The sequence below is a fragment of the Vidua macroura genome, chromosome 3 (assembly GCF_024509145.1).
Source record: "Vidua macroura isolate BioBank_ID:100142 chromosome 3, ASM2450914v1, whole genome shotgun sequence".
Lineage (NCBI taxonomy): Eukaryota > Metazoa > Chordata > Aves > Passeriformes > Viduidae > Vidua > Vidua macroura.
Window position 1 is genome coordinate 94,521,088 of NC_071573.1, and position 22,161 is coordinate 94,543,248.

Genomic DNA, 22,161 nt, shown 5'->3' on the forward strand with positions numbered 1-22,161 from the left:
TTCCAGACTAGCAAAATGGCACTGTGAAAAGCTTCTTCTGTCCTGTTTGACACAGCCAAAAGGAACTGAATAATTTAGTGCCTCCCCAGACTGTCCCTCCAGACAATATTGAAAAGCATTCTCTAATTTATTTGTTTCTGCTTCCTTCTTGACAAAGAAGGGTGGAAGAACTACATTTATACCGATTTTTTATAGAGGTTATACTGGTTTATTTAGTTAAATGTAAGAAACAGTGAGGTTCCTTCCAGAATAAGGTAAAATTAAGAAGAGTCAAAGGGGTTTTGCCTTTAACCATCACTGTACAAGGAGGGAACTCCCAGGACACTGAAAAATATCTGTTTGTTTAGAGTAAAAGCAAATAACATTATAACTTTGGAGATATCCAGAAAGGGGGGCACATCAGCAGAGCACAGTGATGTGGTGGGGGTTGAAAGCACTGTCAGCTTCTCATATGATTATGAGTTTTTATTCCAGATCTCTCTTGGGTAACATAAGTTAGTGCAATGAGAATTACAGCAAGTTGGATACTATTTTGGTCATAATAATCTTTCATTTTTAGCTACTGAAAATAAACTTGTGACTGAAAAGCATCTATTGTTCATTCCTATCCATTTCTGACATCTCTCACCCACTTCCCCAGGAACAATTTCCCTCATATATTTTCCCTTGAAAACTACCCCCTTTCATAAATTGACTGAGAGTTTTCACTCATCTCATTCCTGAACTCACATAACATTTTTCTTCACAGGTTAAAAATACAATATTGGCTTCACTGGAAGCCATTAATCTTTGTCCAAAAAAGTCAGTAGTCCTAGTATAGCCTCTGACACTAGATAAAACAACAGATCATCACAGAAGGTATTTACAGATATTTCATTTGTGACATTAAAGATAAATACTTAGCAGCTCATGGACTAGCTCTTCTGTTTTCCAGAAAAGAAAAGTTGATCCCAGAAAGAAGCCAAGGAAGGGTCACAATCTGTTACGTCTCACAAGGTAAATGCCATCAAAGTGAAACACAACACAGATGGTAAATGTGCCCCCAAGGCTTCCTACAAGTTTATCACACGGCCATGAAATGCTGCTGCCTGCTCCTCAGGTCCTCCTATGCATAAAACCCCTCCTCTCCTTGTATCATCTCCTTCTCCTGCAACACAGTGAATTCCAGGGAAGAGTTTGTAGCCCCTGACTTATAACAGCATTTTTATTACACTTACCTTACTTTGATATTTGGAGACAACAAGCTGGGAAATGACCCACAGGGAGAACCTCCCCTCCACATGTGCTATCACAGCTGGTTTATATGTGGTCTTAAGTGACCCTTCTAATGGAATGGATAGAAATTCACATTTATCTCCAGGTATTAGGCTTTGTTCCTTCTTCAGTTGCTAATTAAAGATGTAAAATCTGATGGAGGGTTACAGATTCTTGTTTGTTGTTTCAAATGAGGATGCTCTTATAAAATTTGTTTATTCTGCGTCTCATTAAATAAGATGACAATAATATGTGTTTTGGAAAGATTTGGGAAAATGAAGTGAATCTGAGTGGAGGATTAAAAGATCTTGAATTTGAATTCTTTAGACACCAATTTGTCTCAAAACAGTAAAACCACCTCCTAACTGAGGCTGAAAAGTGTCTCAATGAATTAGCTCATCTCATGCATAATCTGTTTGCTTTCTGGCACAATATGCATGTATGTATTTGATTTCAGACCTGGCTGTTGAAATTGATATTAATGTGAATTAGCCCAAAAATACTCTTTTACAGTGAAGGAGAATTATGGTAAAGTTCTATTCCAAATCAGCTAAAGCAGTCATGTATTTATAATAAGCAAAGAATAAAGAATATGGCATTGACATTGGTTTTTCTCTGTAGGTTTTCCCTTTCCTCAGTCTTTCTTTTCTGCTTCCTTCTTCTGTGATTTAGACAAGCAAACGGTTTTATCATGAGACACAGACATGCACAGACCAAACAGAACATGATTTCTGGCCATTTAAAAATATTAAATATATGTAAAATTTACAGTTGTTCCTCTTTTATTTCTGTATGGATAAATATATACATACATACTATATTTACACGTATGCATATGTATATACATGTATATACATACACACATATAAAGCCACATAAACTCACATAAATTTATAAACAACCATAAAATTTGAAACACCAGATTTTTAAAAGATGTTGTCAATGCTTCATAAATTTATAAATATTTTACAAAATTCACTTTGACATATTCAAACCCCAAAGCATAACATTCATCTGCTTCCCTTACTGTTCAGTCGTGATTTATTTCCTATCTGGCAAAACTGATTTATCACCTCTCTTATGATTGGGATTATGTTACTTTTTAATACACTGAATCCTTGGTTTTTACCAAAGCTAATTTCCTTTTAAGATTTGTCTGAAGCAGTCTATTATAATATAGTCCTCCAGGATCTGCATTTAAATTGATTTGTCACTATTTTCCATTCCATTGACCTAAACCCTGTCCTCCTCAAATATTTTAGTGCCAAGTGTGATGGTGCTCAGTTGCAAGGCGGAAGCCAAGTATGGCAATGCAGAGCCTTTCTGACAAGCAAACTCCTCCATATTTCAGATAGTCTCACCTATGCAGGTGAGTTACTGGGGGTCACAAAGGATACAAGAGCCACACAACAACCATGAAGACTTTTGAAGAGATTCTGGCTAAGCAGGTTAATAATGTCCACTCCTGATCAGGATCTGGGCTTCTCTTCAGGGGTAAAGGCTGAGATGATGTTACTCCTCATGTAGATCAGAAATTTTCTTTAGATTTTTTTCTTAATTGTAGCACCTCAAGCAGCCTAGTGCCTGGTACTAATAAAAAAGGATATGAACCTCATGCAGAGAAAAGAACAATGCTGACTCAGCTACTATCACCAATTTTCTGCAATTCCCTTATTTAGTATTAAGGTGTTTTATTCAAGAACAGCACATCTTTGTTCCTTTTTGAGCAGATAACCCCATAACACACAGAGAAGATGTGGAGATGCTGAGCACTCACCTCCCCAAGTGCTGAGGCCAGCAGAGGCTCTAGCCTCCTGTATCCATCTTCCTGGTCAGCTTCTCCTTCTGGGAAGAGCTGGGGAGCAGAACTGGCAGCTTTGGCAGGCAAATGCCTCTTTCACACTTGCAAATGGTCAGTTGCTTATAAATAGGATCATCTGTCAAGTGAGATGAGGGTACAGTGATCTAGGCACATCCCTTTCAGATCACGTGTGCAGCCAGGATGCTGGATGGTGGTTCCTGTGGCTCTTCAGGGAGTTCTGACATGTGGATCACAGCTGCAAAGCCACGTAGGATATTTGTGCTGCCTTGTCCTTGAGTTAAATAGCTAAACAGTGATTCACTACCTTTATCCAAAGAAACAAAAGCTAGACGTTTCTGCTAATGATGCTAATAACCTCCTTCCAGGGAATGGGGAAGCAATTTCATTAACACCTCATAACAACTCATTTGATTGAAACAAATCAGCTTTTTTAATTCATCTTCTGAACTCTGTTCACTTATGTCATGCTTTCTAAATATTTTGTAATCCCTGTTACTTTCTTTCAAATTTTCTCCACTGCTTTTCAATTCCTCCAAAACAGAATTTAATACTCTAACCAAAACTCAACAGTATTGAACAAAGTGGAACACGAACCTCTTAGCACAGAGGAAATGTCCCTACATCCGCAGCATCTGACTTGCCATTTTCTCAGTGGCGTCACTAAGTACTCAGCCAGTCAGTGTCACTTTCAAGCATTATGAAATATTTCTGCCTATCTCACTTGTTAACATTTTGTGTTTGACTGTTGGCTTGAGATCCAGAGGGTAATTTCTGCCATCCCAGACAGAATGTGGGTGGAAGTGGCTAAGTTGAAGATAGCAAGATTCAGAGAGTGTGTATCCCACCATTGCCCAAATATGACAGTCTGGTTCCTAAACACAGGCAGACAAGCACACAAAAAGCATCCTGCCCTGTATCCCAGACCTGCTGGGGTTCATACCTAGGACAGAGACAAATATCATCTTCACCCAAGTCTGTTAGAAGTCCTTAGACACTTGACATGGAGCAAAATGCAGTGCCTATGGAGATATCTGCTGAGCAGCCTGGATGGGGGAGGATGAGCCATGTCTCCATATACCAGTTTGATTTTTATCGATCTGAAGACTTCTTGCTTCTTGGGTAATTTGTTTTAGCTTGGCTTGCAATGTCAAGCCCAATAATGTGTGCACGCTGCAATTTAAGATTGTGTATACATGGATGATTACACAGCACAATAATTTGTTAAGCCACACTAATTTAATGATATGCTAATACATTCACTATTAGATTTCCTCTTTTCTTAAGAGCATGTGATTTAGCGTGTGTTGATTTAGCATCAGGTTGACTCTCCTTTAGCTTGCGATCACATTTTCTTTGCTCTGCTTTTTCTCAAAAGAATATTCTGTTGTTTTTTCTTTCTTGTTTTTTCTTCACTGAATTACATCACATTGAATTTAGAAAGCATGCCTGTTTTCTTGGGATCGCTGTGAATTCTTGGTCATATCCTCTGCAGAACCTGTAACGATTCCCAGGTCAATGAATATAATACTCCCACATCAGTGATGTTTTTTTAGTAAATCATCAAAGTTGTCAATGAAATTGCTGAATAGCACTGAGAGCAGGTTAGATTTTTCTCCTTCTCACACTCCAAAAGGCCTTCAGAGCTCACAAAAGGTCAAACATATGCATATTTAAAATAATATTTTTAGATGCATCAGTTTTAATTTTTGAAAAACTTCCTTTAGAGAATATTTTCCTAGTTTTATATGAAAATGGAACTGAATCAAAAGCCTCAGTGAAATGAAGATCTATCACAGCCTACTCTTTTTTATCTAATTCCTTAGGCCATTCATCATGTTAAAGAGGAAAATTAAATTGGCTGACATGATAAGATGTTGGCAAACCAGCATTGCCTAGTTTTTATCACTGCATTATCCTCTACCTACTTATAAATTGCTTGTTTAAAAAGTCACAGCAAAATTTGTGCAAGGTATTGTGTTAGGGCTGCAATAGGTTATGTAAGATACTTGTCTACATTTCAAAATTTTCACACTTCAGCTGTGCTGCTACAGTTAAAACAATAGCAGCCTTCCACAAACCCACTGTCAGTGTCAGTGCAGTTCAACTGGAATAAATATGTTAATTCGAGAGCATGTGCTCTGCACCTGATTATTTGGTTCAGCAATTGAAATAAAATATGTCACATCTATGCCCCAGCTTTACTTGACCTTACTAGTTCATCAGCGATGCCTGTCCTCATTTATACGGGTATGCCTGTAATACTGAGCTGACATTCAACCATCTGTGAAGCTGTTGTACAAGAAACAGCTTGCTTGTTAGTCCTGAGATCTTTTCCAGATTGCAGGAAGGATCAGCCTATTTTAGGGAACTCATGAATGCTAAGAGAAGCTAAGAGGCTACTGGAATTTCAGCTAGAAGTGATCAAGGCCTTAGTTCTGATATAAGAGTACAAAACTGCTGTAAGTGACGCTCCATGCATTAACATTCAGTGTTAGGATATAGAAAAAAACAACCACTAAGCTGCTCTAATGACCTCTCCCTAAATTTCATTCTCATTAAAACTGCTGACATATAGCTGGAAAATTTTGAGCCTTCCACAAGAGATATTAAAAATGAAAATTCCTTCATAGAAGCAATGAGCCATCAGAGTATCAAGTGTTGAATTTTATTGGTCTTACTGTCAAGACCTTTCATAGCCTCTTTGAACACCACCTGTCCATAGTGTACCTAGCACCAGTCATTAAATCAGGAGATGTCATCTTTCACCTCCAGGTGGTTAAGGATGCCAAAATTCATCACCTCTGTGTTAAATTTTCAAACAAACGTTCTTCCTTGAACTCAATCCCTTCTTGGGAAGACATCCCTGAGGGTATCTTCCACTTCATTATCCCCTCTTTTTCTGACAGCTGCAAAACAAATGACAGCTGATGGGATGCCGGGATGCTGTTCTTCATTTTAATTAATAGCATCTCACTTTTTCCCACCAGTTTCTCTTCTGTGTCTTCCTATCTATTGTTTCCTATCTATTGGCTGGACTGTAAACTCTTCATGGTAAGGGAAAATTTTCAGTTTGTAAATGTACAATGTTCAAATGTACAAGTGGTCAATAGCTAGAGCTCCTAAGAATTACAGTAGTATATATAATACATGAGCAATAAAAATCTAATGATTCAAGCAACTAGGCACTTTTCTATGCCAAATAAGTTTATATTTTTCATATTATTTCTGATACCTCCTTTGTTTAGACTAATCTTTGTTTCATGCCTACCATGGGTTTTGTCTAATCAAGAAATGTGGCAAAGTATTCATCAAATTTTCTGCTGAGCTGCTAAAGCCATTCCCAGAAGGAGACTTGTCTGACCTGAAAGGAGCTGAAAACCGTGAAGTAGGCTAGAAGCTCTTTTTGGTTATCCTGTTGCAAACAGTAAAAACACACAGAGATGCTTCAGGATTCACTTTGTCGAAACAAATAATTCAGTTACTTCTGCCCACTAATGACTGCTTAACAAGTAATTAAGTTTTGGGGTTTCTACAAGCAAAAGAGACTAGTATTGTTTCTGTTATGGTACACAATGTTCTCACTCTAAATCAGTGGATGACATTCTATACCTATAGTATTAATGACTGTAAATCAAAGCACATCGATGAAATGGCATGGTTTATTCCATTATTTGTTACTTTCCATCAGATTTTATATGCATCTTCCTCTGATTTCAGCTAAAAATCCTATCAAATTTATTTTTATAATTTATTTCCTAACACTCCAAAGGCTACAAGTCTAAAGTAATAGTTTAGTGTTGTCTACAAATTGCCTAGTTGGAAATGTCAGATTTTAACAAATGTAAAATTTGAAATGTAATAAAGAATGTACTCTATTTTTTCTCAAAAAATTTAATTGCAGAATTATTTACAGGAGATGAACATAAACAATACATAAACCAATTGAAAGAGGCAGCTTCATAAAAGAGCCATGGGGCAAAATAGTGAAGCACATTTTCTTACAATCAGCTGGAGATGAGTAGAGAATCAAGAAAAAAAGAATAACTCAATAATAAAACAATTTTCAAATATGTCTTCAAAGGTAACAAATAACATTCTGGTAAAGAAGATATTACTGAGAAGCAATAAATTATTGTAGCAATGAAACAACATACTGTACATTCAGTTTAGGTATCCTGCATGCTACTAAATAGAATTTATCAAAAGAACCATAAAAGCATGAGAAAGAATTACATAAAATAGTTTAATTCTAATGAAGTGTAGCTTTATACAGATGGTGAATATTTGGCACTCAGTTCATCCTCATTGTTGATATGATTTCTTATGTATACATATATTTATATATATTTATATACTTTAAATGATAACTAAACAGCTAGTTTCCTGGTTCTAACATTCCTTTAAGTTCTATAGGAGGCATTTAATTTAGTCCTTAGGCCACACTTGATTATTTTGGCATGTCCATGGTAAATGAAAGTATGAGTTTTGTCTCTGTACAGAAAATCCTGCACAGTCATAGTGGCTTTTCTTCAGGAAAGAACAGTTTTAGAGTATGTAAGCCAGGCTACTTGAAAGGGAATTTTATTTCAGTAAGGAAATTAATGTATAAATTGAACTAAATAATACATACATGCTGAGCCCTTTTAAAATGAGATGGCCATTCTATTAAACCTCCAAAAGGTAAATCAAAGCATGGATATGAGCATGTGGATTCTATGGCAATTATAAACAAAGCTGGCATGTCTTTGTGAGGACTCTCTTCAGAGACTCAAATCTACTGCTGAGCCCTCTGCATGACTCTGACCTATCTGAAAGGAAAAATGAGCTCCTACAAAGTAATGGCACACTTGCTACCTTGAACATGGAGTCCTTCCTACCTCAGACTTGCTGAGTCAGATATTGATCTGAATTATATTGATTCAGATCTGATATTTCTTTCCAGTTTCAGTTTCTGAGCATTGATTCTAATACAACTGGGATCAGAACTTAGCCCAGTGCTCTGCAATAATCCATCTCAGAAATAAGAAACTTGTATGACAGTGAAGCTTTCGGAATGGGAAATAGTGTGTTGAATGAAAGAGCGGCAAGGTAAGAAGAAGAAAATTCCTCATTAATGGACTCTGTTTGTGAATAATGACTATATATTCAAATAAGCCTCCTCCTCATTTATGCTTAGGTGAAAATATCCATGTTTTTGTACCTAGAGAAGTAAAAAATCCTGTCCAACAAAACCAATTTAGAAAAATAACAATTTGGCCTTAATAAAATATAGAATTAAATTGCCAGCTGATGAAAACTATTCTGTGTTTGCTCAGTTAAAAGCAAGCTGTGTAGACAGACTAATTTACCTTAACTATGATCTAACTTCAAAAGCCCAATTCTCTTCTGGCAATGAAGGGTAATGGGACAAAAGCTGGGTGTGGAAAGGTGGATCAGTGAACGTGCAGTCTTCTTCTGCCATAATCTTTTATGAAACGCAATATGCATTTAATGAGAAAAGATCTGGAATACCATTTTTAGATACAGATTCATAGAATTGTTTATGTTGGAAAAGACATTCAGTAATGAATGCCATGGCCCCTTTCAGCTCTTGGAATTTTATTTCATTAAGAGGAGCTGAATCAGCTCACATATGCTGGCCAAATTTTCTTTTGGGCAACATTCCATTTCAATTTGGGTTTTATACTTGCTGTCCTGAACAGCCTATTATGTAGTTAAGCAGCTACAGCATTATGCCATAGAGGTAGCTGCATTTCAGAGATAAATTAAGCAATTTCTGTGGATACAGAGGGCTTAATTCCTGACAGGACTCTGTATATGCATATGAGTATGCCATGTTCCTGAAAGATGGTCCCTGGAGGTGAGCATGGTGAATAGCTGCTGATGGACCATGGGGCTGCAGTAGGCAGTGAACCTGCCACAGCCATCATTGTTGAGGATGAACTGCAAGAAAGTGGCACAATCTACAGGATTGTGAGTGTTGACTGTGGTTCCTGGGTCTGGTTCTCTGGAACCTTGTCAGTGAAAAATCATTATGTGTATATATTGATAAATGTATATATCCTCTTTCTGTTTTGTGCAGTATGAAATGGTGACCCCTCATCCACTGATCCTGTCCATGCAGAGAGAGGTGCCCCCATTGCTCTGCCATAAAAGAACCCTTAGGGTTGGGGCTAAGTTTCACGAAAGAGCAGCTGCCCAAACCGAAACACAATCATCATGCCTCAGTGCTGTGCCCCACATCATCCCTTGTGTTTGCTGGGCTGGAGGGCAGACCTGGGGAGAGAACAGGGTGCCTGGGAAAGGCTGCTTGTGCAGCAAGAACCCCGGATGGATCTGTCCTGCTAAGAAGGTGGGGAAAATGCACTTGCGAAGGGGAGACTTGCCAAGATTCCTGACCAAGAGGGCTCAGCTGCGGGTGCCATCAGCTCCTGTCTGCTCCGGCACCCTCCCAGGGAGCTCCTCCACTGCCGGGACCTCATTGCCATTGTCAGGAACAGAAAAGGCAGAGATTGTGCTGGAAGATTAATTTGATGCTCATCACTCCCTGCCTACTCCCTAGGGGATGGTATTAGCACTGATTGCCCTCATCTCTGCCCCTCTTAGTTCAGTGAGTCTTTTCTTCTCCTTCAGCACAGGCTCAGACTGTGAGGTCCCAGATGCTGGAAGTGTGCTGTGGAAGGAAACTCCCAGCAGCATGGGGACAGGTGGGAGAACCCCCAGCATCCTGCCGTGCTGGGTTACCTGTCCCAGCTGCAGCCCAGCCTGGAGTTTGTGTGTTGGCTAATAAAGTGCTTGGAGATCCTTCTGGATGAAAGGCACTGTGTAAGTGTGGGTGTCAACCTGTCATACACCAGGAAGCACCTCTCTAGACATTAAGGGGTTTGCTGATATTCCTTACCTCAAGCGCAGTTGGCGCGTGGTATCCCTGCATCATAAGATGCTCAAGGAACAGTAATGGGAGTAACGTTGCTTCATGATTCATTTAAGCTCCCTTACACTGAGACTCTGGTTTCACAGGTTTTCAGTGCACACAGCTTGACACCTGGAGCTGCCAAACCAGCTTCAGACCTCAAATTGGCATGCACAGACCAGCGCTTGATGGGTCAGCCTCCAGTGTGCCCTTGCCACTGGTGCCAACTCTGAAATGCTGAGGAGGACATCAAACCCACCAGCTGGGCAGGGCAGGCTCAAGGCTTTGAGTGTAAAAGGCTGAGCTGGGCTGATGTGGAGGTCCACTGCTCCAGGCGAGGGGCCGGGGGGCCTCCACGGAGAGGGCCTGGGACAGAACGGTGACACTGCCCGAGGTGCCACGAGGCCAGGAACCTCTCAAGGGCACAGCTTCCACAGGACACGAGGAGGCTGCGGGTCCCATGAGACACCCCGCACCACGTGTGACACTCGTCACATAGCAGTTACTTGCAAAACCACCCAAGGACCAAACATTCCTTGAATATATACTAGATGCAGTGCTGAGGAAGTAGAGTACTAATTTACTGATACAGCAGGATGTGGGCTTATTTTAAAACAAATAATTTCCATTATATGAAATATATGTTATATCTATCTATATATATGAAATTCACACACTTTCCTATGCACACTTTAATTCCTTCCTGATTGATTTCAAATCTAATATAGTGTCAAGGTTTAAGCATGAATTAAAATATAATTTTTTGGTATTAAACTGTACAGCATTGTTCATGTTTGCATTCTACCAAAGGCCATTCTAATAAGGTGGACATGAAATAATAAAACAGTTCATAATGTACTTCACCAAATTACAAAGGATTTAAAATCTAAAAAAAATATACAAAGGAAAAATAAGTATGGCAAATATCAACAATTTTACCATTCAGGCATTTTTCCTTATTTAAATTTTCTGAATTCTGTTTAGTATACTTGTGTTTTACAGGCAATGACTAAATGAACAGAGACTTCCTACAGTTTTAATGTGTTAAAATACATATTAGCCCAATTAATATTTAATTAAACACTAGACTATTTTGCTATATTCAGCTGTTGTGAGTGGGTCTATACTATGAACTCTCAAAGGAGAGAACATTCTAGTTTCTATCTTTCTGTTTACTTTGGTTTTGCAACTGACTTTTATTTTTGTGATGTGGGGTCAGATTACAATTCATCAGGATATATATTTATTAAGATATGGTGTTTCTCATGTCAGAGAATGAAGCAATCTGACTTTGATTTATTTGCAAGACAAATATTATAAGCATAATATTATCTTTCTAAACCAACCAGGTGTACAATATGTAAATTGAAATGGCTTATTTGCCTTAAAAGATAAAATGTTACCTGTACAACAATTTAATATATTGCATTTCAAAATGTAGTGTGAACAGACAACATTATCAAATTTGATGGTAGGCATCTAGTTTACTTTTGATTTTTTCCAATTGTTTTTGTGGGGTTTTTTTGTTTGTTTGTTTGTTTTTTGTTTGTTTGAACAAGGTGGAAAAAACAGAAATCATAGATTTATAAATCTTATACTGAGAATTTTCTTATAACAGCATGGGAAATGTAGAACACAGACTCCCCCAAGTCAGCATTATTAGGCCAGCTGGGGTCTCAGTTTATCTGTAATCTGTTTGGTTTACAATTTATCTTCATAAAGTCTGATTACTGGCAGAATCAGGTACAGCTTGTCTTAATTGAATGACCTGTTGCTGCAGGTAGGGGGGTTCAAGTGAGTAAAGTGATTCCTCCTGGAAGTGTACAGAAAATTAGATAAAATGTGTCAGCTGCCATATGCATATATGTGTACAGGTGTGTGTGTCTCTATTTTAAATTTCTTCAATCTAGGAAAAATACTGGCTTTGGTTTTGTGTGGATATTCTAATTAGCAGCTCCATTTTAACATACCAGTTTTCAAGACTAAAGATGCCAGTCTCTGCATGTACTTCTGTATTTAAAATACTACAACAAATATAGGAAGTAGCATCAATATTGTACACTGCCTAGGATCCAGCTCTTTCCTTAATAGAAAATGCCTTGAAAACATAAGTGATGGGAAATATAATGTTTTCATCTATAGAAGAATATTTCAGGGATTTATTATTTTTTATTCCTTTTTTTTCTTTTTTTTTTTTTCTTACTTTTTTGCATTCTTGAAGGGTATACATTCGTCTTGGTTTTTGCTTCAAATATAGTTTAAGGCTATTTGGTAAAGTATATACCAGATACCAGGCTCAATTTACAGGGCTGTCTTCTCACAGGAACTTCTCAAAACTTCATCTCTAAAGATTCGTACTTTGAAGCCAAGCATGCTTTATCAGTTGTCCAAAGACAGAACTCATGCTTGATACCACACACTAGGAAAAAAGAAGGAAAAAACCAAGCAACCAAACAAAACAGATTTGAAGCAATGTCAGATCTGCATAACCTATGGTACTTCACGTTTTCACTCATCCATCAGGCTCCAGGGTGTGTGGGATTTGGATTTAAAGTGCTCAATAGGTGAAGAACCAAAGTGCTCGAGTATAATTAAAGAATTGTTCTGCCTATGGCTAAATACATTGCATTTGTTAAAGCAGGTAAACAGGGAATGTGGTAGCTGGGGCTGCCTGTCTCACTGGGTTCTCATTCTTTTCACCTAAACTTGTGTTCAATAAGACTCAAACCTTGGTATTGGGGGCTGCATGTTGCTCATTTTATTGCGTCTTCACCTGAAGACTTCTAAGTGCTGGATTGCTTGGTTGGCTCTGGAAGGTAGGTGAAGTGGAATAATTCTGTCCTAACTTGTTTTAAATTAAAGCCTCTTGACTGTGGTGGCTACCACTTATCTCTTCCTTATCTCTTCTGACAATATGAGGCTTGAAAATATATTATTTTCCTTATATTCCATGGCTGGAAATCACTTATCTCTTGAGTCAGGTTTTTTTTTTTTTTTTCCCCTATGTCTGAAGCAAGCAAGAACCTTATTCTTGCCATAAATGATACTGCATAGAAAAATAGTTCTAAAAAAAAAATACAATTGTAAACCACAGTTCACCTTTACCTTAACATAACCATTTAAACTTATATATACTTACCACTCACATTCATATTTCTTAAACTGTTTACAACATCACAACTGGCATTTTAAACAAGCAAGATTTTTTTGTTCTCAAGGATACCCTGGAAACTCAATTGTTATAACAATTTGAGAGTTTGAAATAGTACATGTAGCACAGCTCTTGAAATGAAAGAGAGAAGGTTTATAAAATAAATATTAACATGTAAAAGAACTGTTAAAAATGCAATGAATGGTCCAAAGGAGCGAGTATAACTTTTTCTTTACTCATCTTACTACAGAAGATCTAACTTTTTAAGGCTTCTGTTTTCCTTTCACCCATCACTCAAGTTCTCTTGCATTACAATTTTGCTTAGGTTTCAGAGTGTCGTTATACTGCTAACAGCAAACGTTTCTTAGTGGATATTCCCACCATCACCAGACTTGTATGCTTCTTGGTTTCTGATGAACTTTGGAGTTTTAGTGGCTGTATATCCCTGTTCATCTCCAGAAACTCGAATAAGATGAGAGGCCTAATGTTATTTTGCAGTAACAAAGATGAGAAGAGTGGCAGAGCGCATGGGTAAATATGTTAGCTGGATTCTAGGAAAAGAAACTGAAGGTCAAGGAGATAAATGGGTTCTTTCTTTCCTGCTCTTTACATTTGTAGCACCTTCTACTTGGATTAGCTAATGCCTCTAGTGAATGGTGAGATGCACCCATTTATAGTTTGTTATTCTTATCCCTAATTATCACACATTTTATAAAAATATAAATAACAAAAAGTAAGCTGGGTTCCATCTCAAGAGGTGTTTCTTGTTGTCCTCTGAGAATATATTGGATAAGTCAGGTCTTGACAAGCCCTATCCATTGTAGCTGATTGTAAGTCAGACAATAAATACAAAAAGAAGTCGTTCTTGCGGTGAGCTCAGCAAATTCTGAGGAAATCAAAAGCATTCCACTGTGCTTATGGCACAAAGAACACAACATCAAGGGCATATTTAGTGGAGAGAATGAGACAAAAATTACCAGGTAAGTGACAAACTGTACAAGCATTTTGTTTAAAAAAAGGAACTCTGCAGCATTCTGTCTTTAAAGCCGGGTTTGAGCCTCTGGGATATAGATCTCAATGCTGTCTGCACGCTCTGTGGCTGAATTCTGCCGGAAAGAGGCTGCTCTCTTGGCAGCCATCAGCCGTCTTCTAGCTTCTTGTCGTTGTCTGTCAGGTAGGTCCAGAGATTTTTCTCTTGTGATAGGGAATTTTCCTTTTGGGGGCTTCTTTGGTACAGGAGGAGGAATCTTTCTTTCTTCCTGCAACAGGGCATTAAAACTAAGGGTGAGCTGCATGTAAAAGGTATTTGTCAGCAGAGCATGCACATCAAAGACATGAAATGCAAAATACTGATTACATACATCAAGCATGCTCAGTTTGTGCTTGCCCATCAGCTGACTAATGGATTACATGAACAGCTATCCACACTAGGGACACTGACAAAACCCTCTTATTTGACAACCATTATGCATTCTGCAGTCCTGTGCCTGAAAAAAGACTGCCCTTCCTTCCATCGTCCTTGCAGGTATTGGCACATGCAATCTGCACACCTCACTTTCATATGGATTTGTTTGATTTAAGCTGACACATTATTACACTCATTATAAACAGAAACACACACTGTCTCTCCAATAAGAATTCAGCGCATCTGTGTGGTCTGATCAAGTGAAAAGACTCTCTAAGATTAGCAGGACAGGATTTTTGATTAAATTAATCATACTGAGTTTAGCCTCAGCTGGATATGAGATAGCAGCTGTGTATACATGTCTATTAGTTTAGTCTCCTCCAGGAATTGCTCTATGGAAACATTCAAGCGCCAACCAGAGAGAGAACATAGGGCTAATTGTTCTGCTTGCAAGCCTTGTCCATTTTAAAGAAAATTATGCTGAAGAATTATCAAATTATAAAGTGAAGTCAGTAGATTTTATTACCAAAGGAGCTGTAAATTTCTCTGCAGGTGTTAAATCAAGAATAGTTTTGACCATTTAGAGACTGTAAAATATCATATGAGGGCCTATAACCAAGGCATTGTACACTAATTTAGGTTTGAAGAGGTGGACCTCTGGAGGTGATTTCATACAGTCTCCATTAAAAGTGCATTTGAAATTAGATGTAACTTTGCAGTTAAATCAGGTTTTTTTGTTGCTGTTTTTTTTTTAATTTCATTTTTAATTCTGGACTGCGTAGCCCTGAAGATGAAGACTCCATAAGTTCATTTGTATAGGTAGAGTTATTATGATAGATATTATTGCTGTATAATTTGTTAAAGTAATGGTAAAAGTCCAGAGTATGTATGGGCTGTTCCTTATGGAGAACACAGTTAATTTGATGTACAGAAGGATTCAAATAATACAAAAATTGAACTGATACACTTATGGTTTACAGACTTCTCATTGTTTTTTTTTCTTTGTTTGGTTTTTTTGTTTGTTTGTTTGTTTGTTTGTTTGGGTTTCTTTGGTTTTTTTTAAACTAATTCTGACTATACTATCCAAATGCAATAGCCAAGACTAAATAACTAAAATTGTTTAAGAATATAGTTCTGCATTAAACAGGAACAGTGCAAAGTGCAACAGCCTAAGATGCTATTCCCCATGATTGCCAGTTCTGGCGGTCTTTATTTTCTCTATCTCCTGTTTTCATAAAAGCTCCATTCCTGTCATCCTATCTTATTTTCTTTTCCACTTTTAGTTATTTCCCTCTTAGGAATATCACTGTTGCTGTCACTATAATAATTTCTTACTTCCAGTTGCCACTAGTAAGCAAGAGTTGCAAACTCACCATCCACCAACCCGTTGGCTGAAAATTAAAATCCAAGAGGAGCATGAAGAAATGAAAAAGTTGTCAAAATGCCTCCTAATTCCTCCCAAACCAAACAAATATTCACCTGAGGCTAACAGTACTCAAACCAAATGCTGTTTTCATTTGACTGAGACAATAATAAGCAAGGATAGTGGAGTAATCAAGGTAAGGGATGAAGCTCTAGAGAGGGGAAAGGCAGTTTCAGAATTACACTGCTTTTATGGTGTGTCACCTTTGGTTTGTAAGCATCATGTGGGGCATCTCCAAGTGGTGGAGTTGCAGGGCAGGGGTGCAACGAGTTCACCAGCAGCACTTTGTCCCCCAGAAGTATGTCAGCTGAGCTTTAGTATGACCTGTGCTATGTTCTGTAACATGCTTTTCTCTCATACTGGTTCTATTATCATTTGTGTCATGCAGGCAGGGTTAAACACTGCAGTATTCAAGTTTGAGCTGCCCCAAATATAGCAGAGTGCTGAATTTACCTTGTGTGAATTCTTGGGCTATTGACTTCTGTCTGAATTAATAAGAACATATTTCTGTTATAGCCTTTAGAATGTGAATCAAATAATTTGAACAAAAGTGCCATGGAGTAAACCAGCTTAGCAAAATCCATTTTATTTATTATATAATTCAGCTCAATGTTGTTAAAAAAGAAAAGACTCCTCACATCTGATGAAACTTTCCATGTAAATATTGGGCCATGCCAATTAAATACTTCCCAGGGTTAGAAACCTAGTGTGTTTCACTATTGTATTTAACACAAGGAGACTGCAGAACTACAAATGGGGAGTAAATGGTATTCTCCATGTTCTGCTTACCTTCCTTTCAGGTGATTCTATTATTTTCCATTCATTGAGTTTCAACTGGTGCAGTTCATCAAACTTCATGCTGACGTCTTCAATTGAGAGCTGCAGTAAGTCCCAGAAACCTGCAAGGTCCTGGGAAGTTGGTCTTGGCATGGCACTCGGGTCCTGTAGTGCACAAAGGAGAGAACGTGAGTACTCCAGGAGGCTTTCAGCAGTGTGCACTGAGGCAGGAAGGGCATGGTGCCAGATTTCATTGCTGCAGCACTGCTCAGTGCTAAGGCTCTGTGTGCTCTGCAGCTGGGAGCTGTGACTGGAAAGCTGTGCCTCCTACACAACCCAAACATGAATGAGTTGGATGTCACACGCGAGCTTTCCTGAATTTGCGGCATGGGAAGTTCCTTAGCACCATATGCTGTGCTGACCTGCATTTCTGAAAAGGAATGAGCTGACAGCCTCTGTCTGCTGATTATTAAAGGCAAGGGGAGCGTGGTTTGTATTCCAGCCAGCCGAAGTCTTCCTGCTTAAAAATTAGATTCACGATAGCTGATTAAGACAAAACAATGCCACAAAGATGTCACCTTATGCTGAACTTGATGTTTACATTGTCTTGGATTTTCAAATGTATACATGAAGTATGAAACCTTGATGGGATGCTTGGATTTTGTTCTCCAGGGAGTTGAATCACACTCAGGACCTGGGAAGACATTACCACCAGGTACTGCAATTAAGAGGCCCTATGTGCATAAGACTTAATGGAGCAAACATTGGTGGTAACAATTAGCAAGATGACCCTGTATTTGATAATTAACCTGATGCCAGTGCTGGATAAAAATTGTATTATAAGGCAGTATGCAGACTCCTAACCCTATACTCTCTGAGCATTGGTACTAGTTCAAGAAGAGAGCTTTGCCACTTTATTAATAATAGGGCTTAATTGGTAAACATGTCTGTGAAGGTAATGATGAAATGCCTTTTCCCTTCCAGGACAGGAGGAAGCCATTATGATGGTCTAAAGAATGGAGCTGGGAGAGGGGACATCAAAACCATGCCAAACAGACTCTGGATCTCTCCCTTCCTGGCCAAAACCTGTAAAGACTAGTTTGCTATGTCAGCACCATTGCTGTTATGGCAGGCTCTGTTCCCCACCGTTTTCAAATCTAGTGGTCAAAGGCATTTTGTATTTAAACACAACCCCACAGCTGTCTAGAACCTGGGAGATAAGTCAGCATTGCCATTGAATTCCTCCTCTGAATCACACATTTCTAAGGGTTTTAAACTAGGAATTGCTGCTCAAACTTGAGTTTACAGATGCTGCTGTGGGAGATTAGGTCCTAGAACTGAACATGACAACATGTAGTGTCACCCATATCTAGACCCCTACTGGAATCTGGCCAAGAACAATTTACAAGTCTTCTTCACTAGAAGAAAGTTTCCTTTTAATAGGGAGCTTCAGGGATTTAAGAGAACTGGCCATAGAGATTATAACAGACATCTGGGAAACATTACAACTCCAGATTAGTGTTTACTGAAAATGACTTCATTGGGTGGATCCAATTTGTTACAAAACAGTTTAAAATTTATGTCAGTGGGGTTACTTACTCTACAGAGGTCAATATTTCAGGCTTTAGGAACTGACTCCCTGTGTGAAATTCATGAGAAGAGTCCCACAGCAGTCTGTCTTATCTTGCAATCAGTTGTCTCCTGCCTGGTCTCCTCACTCACTCTCCCCAGTTTCCTCTAAAAAGCCAGAAAATGATGCCACTCATTGCAAGGGCATTGCCTTCTGAATCAAGGCTAATTGCTGTTCTGTACCTTTGTGCGCCCCACTCTGCTCACAGTGTTTGCGAAGACCATGGCCTCCAGCACAACTCTTGCAGAGGGCTGTGCTGTGTGTGCTCTGTACACAAGTGGGCTGCCTCCTGCTTCTTACACATCCACAGTTCATGAATAAATGCTGGCACAAATGAATACTATTACAGCCAACTAAGTTTTGAAAAGATTGGCTTAAACCTGCTTCTTCTCAGAAATTGCTTATTTATTTGTATCTTGGAATTCAGCTTTGCAGCCTTCGTTTTGAAGGTGGCCTAAAGCAAGCAACAAGCACCTAGATGGTGCTCAAGCTGCTCTGTTTTAGCCTGCAACCGTGACATACAAGTGGGATCTATGCTGACTGGAGAACATGGAGGAGGACACTTCAAAGAAAATAAAGGGCATTACAAAAAGTAGTGTTAATAATGCAGAAGATACTAGTTATTAATCAGTAATGATGTTTTTCTAAGCAGTTAGTGGGAACAGTATATATGTAGGAGATAGCCAGCCAGCGTCATAAAAAAGAAAATTTCATTGAAGCTTAAATTTCTGTGAATTTACCCTAAGTGAGAGTCTTTGATAAGAACTCCTAACACGGAGCATAATCAAGCACAATAATGTGCCATTTGAAATTCCCATGATTCTTTAGAGAAGTCCATACGTGACCTTCATGGTTAAATTTCAGTCTAAGTATATTCCTCGAAAACCCTTGTTGCATTTTGAACTGGCAGAATTAAATGCTATTGTTCTGTGACCTACATTTAAGCTTATAGATGCTGAATCCTGTCAGAGAAACTGCTGTGTGGCAGCCCTGTACATGCTGGATGTTTTGGAGAGAGGGAATGCACAAGCTGGCAGCATGCACCTGGGGCACTGAGATGCTGCCTTAGGAGCCTATGGAAACCTTGCTGTAGGTATGCACTAAGTGACTATTTTGCAACAAACTTTATCATTAGGTATAGGAAGAAAAGCCTCAAGGCATGAATGACCTATAGTCAATTTTGCAGTTGCTGCTTTCTGCAAAGCCCATTATTGATTTAATGAAAGTGAAGGATATTCAGAGCCTAAATCTTCCGAGTGGGGTAAAGCCGCTGTTACGGACTTCAGAGGTTTATTATCCAAAAGAGAAAAAGAGAAGTAAAATCTTGCCATCTTTTTGGTTGTGTTGTCTACAAAGTTGTAGATTTCTCCTTGCACTCTCTATTGCTTTTCAGTAATGAATTGTTCTCTCTCCTGAACAGCTGATGGTTGTGCTGAGCAGGAGCTGTGCTTGCTATTACAGTAATTCTCCCGAGTACAAGTGCTCGGCCCACTTAAAAATAAATGAAGTGGAGTGGAGGTTAGGCTCTCCAAATCTTAGTTTGCACAGCTTAATCAATCAGGTAATGGTGGGCATTTTTAAATTTGCAGAGAGAAAGTTTCAAACAATGATGAAGATTCCCTTCTTTCGGTATGAAACAAATTACTAGCTAGGAAGCACGCATGATATAATTGATAATACCGATGTACTCAATTCTTGCTTGTCAAACTTTGTATATTTCTTCTGTTATTTTGTAACAGCTTTTAAAATTATTGTTTTGACAGAGTTTTTGATAACCAGATTCTTTCCTAATGAGGACCATGTATCTTAATATTTTCTATCAGAAGGTATGATATTTTTTGGCATTATTTTCTCAGTACTATTTCATTGCAGGTATTCTGAATGTTTAAATTTATGGATGGAAAGTAGCAAGTAGGTCTTTGCAGAATGGATGTTCTGCCTTGGAAGTTATGTGACAAATCCCAGCTAGCAAAGAAAAGTATGTAAGCAGATGTGTAGGTTATGTCTGCTGTCATGCACACAACAAAATTCAGTACTTTCAAGATATGAGGTTTAGAGACAGTCAAAAGGAAAAGGTACACTTGATATTTGAAAGAGGCAAAGAAAGGTTTTCTACCACCAGCTGTAGCTAGAAGAATTACGTTCTTCTATTGGTTGGTATCATCTTGCCACAGCGTTTGTATCACTGATGGCTGCTGTCATATTAATGAAGATAACATTTAGAACTGAATTAGTCTCTAATGAACTTCCAGAACAATAGCAGTAACCCTCATAAGTAATATAATGTATCTGTTCCTTTAGCCCCAGGACATCTCAAATATAATTGGCAACACAAATTATCCTACTCAATTTGACGAACATTATAGATATCTCATTTCCATGATCAGTCCTATTTTCAGGTAGGTAGAAAGTTGGATCCTGTATTCTCCACTATTCTATTTTACAATTTTCCACTGATTTTAATGTGAAAATTTCCCCCTTCCTTACGTGAAATATAGTTACTATATTAAGGTATTGCAAAAATAAGCCATAATCTTATGTCTCAATGTCTCAGAAAACTTGTATTTGTTCCCTTCTCTCTTTTTTTTTTTTTTTTTTTTGTTTAATAAAGACAGCAAAAAGAGAAAAGCAAAACATAATCAGGCTGAAATTACTGAAATTACATATATGCTTAAAAAAATCTACCAACATCATACATAAGAACTTAGTTAAAAAAATGGGGGAAGTAAGTGTGGGACACGAAAATAACATTTCAGAATGTTACTACTCAGGTGCACTGCAGTTGTTTTTGAAGTAAAAATATTAAATTCTAAAATTTAAAGTGACATTTTGTGGAATATTATGGATAAATAAATTTAAACTCTTCAAGAATAACCAGGCAAAGTGACTTACCAGATTTTGCTGACAAAGCCAATAAAATTGCTGGAATTTCTGAGACATGAGGAGCTGAGCACTTCCAACTGCACTTCGGATCTTACCTAGGACTAAGGATACAGATGGATTACTACCAATAAATGTTTTTTGGCAGTAAATACAATATCCAGCTCAAAAAAATGCAGGTGAAGTTCCTGGTTATTTTAAGATGGAAGTAAATATTTGATTTTATTCTTTGTGATTATACACATAAAACATTTTTTAAAAATACTGAGGTATAGGAAAACTCAATGGCACCTTATCTTTTGGTAATAATGGATGATTAATAAATGATATATTAATAAGTCAAAACAGCTTAGACTTTACTTGCTTAAGGAAGTAGAAAAAACTAAGGGACTATATTCAGCTTTCTGAATTGGGCATCCATCAATCCATATGATTTTGAAAACACTCTTAAATTTCAGAGTAAATGACACCTCTCCCATTTACATTTGCTCATGTAAATTGAGAGCTGTTGAAATTGTCTTGCCTCAAGAACCAGTTGGATGTCTGCTCCTTTTGATGTCAAAGGCACACATACCTTAGATTATACCTTCTGGTTCTGAGATTGCAAATTACTTCACTCACTATGCTTGTGTGAATGATCCTTGGGTGAGATCTGTGATATCTGTTCTGAGGATAAAGTTACTACATTCATATGTAATATAGCATATTTCTACCATAGGGATTAGATCCTCACAGGAATTACATCTCTGAGACATGTTTTGGTACACCCACTAGGAATGACAGGTTGTCTGCTCAGGAAGTCTTCAGCACAGGAGCTTCAGACAAAGTGGGACACAAACAGGTGCTCCAGGACTTTGCTAAACCAGCATCAGCCCCCATGGATGTGTTGGTATTTCCTCACTGTCC

At 38.1% G+C, this 22,161-nt stretch overlaps 1 protein-coding gene across 8 annotated transcripts in view; it reads right to left on the minus strand.

The window, feature by feature from the left end:
* Positions 1 to 13,207: 13,207 nt before the first annotated feature.
* DLGAP2 (DLG associated protein 2) overlaps positions 13,208 to 22,161 on the minus strand; it is a 448,267-nt gene continuing 439,313 nt past the window's right edge. For all 8 annotated transcript variants that reach the window (XM_053973318.1, XM_053973321.1, XM_053973319.1 and 5 more), the window contains 3 exons: positions 21,268 to 21,359; positions 16,758 to 16,910; positions 13,208 to 14,399 (listed from right to left, as the gene is read on the minus strand). In XM_053973318.1, coding sequence (XP_053829293.1) covers positions 14,181 to 14,399; positions 16,758 to 16,910; positions 21,268 to 21,359 — 464 coding nt within the window. In that variant the 3' untranslated portion in view covers positions 13,208 to 14,180. The remainder of the gene's footprint in view (positions 14,400 to 16,757; positions 16,911 to 21,267; positions 21,360 to 22,161) is intronic.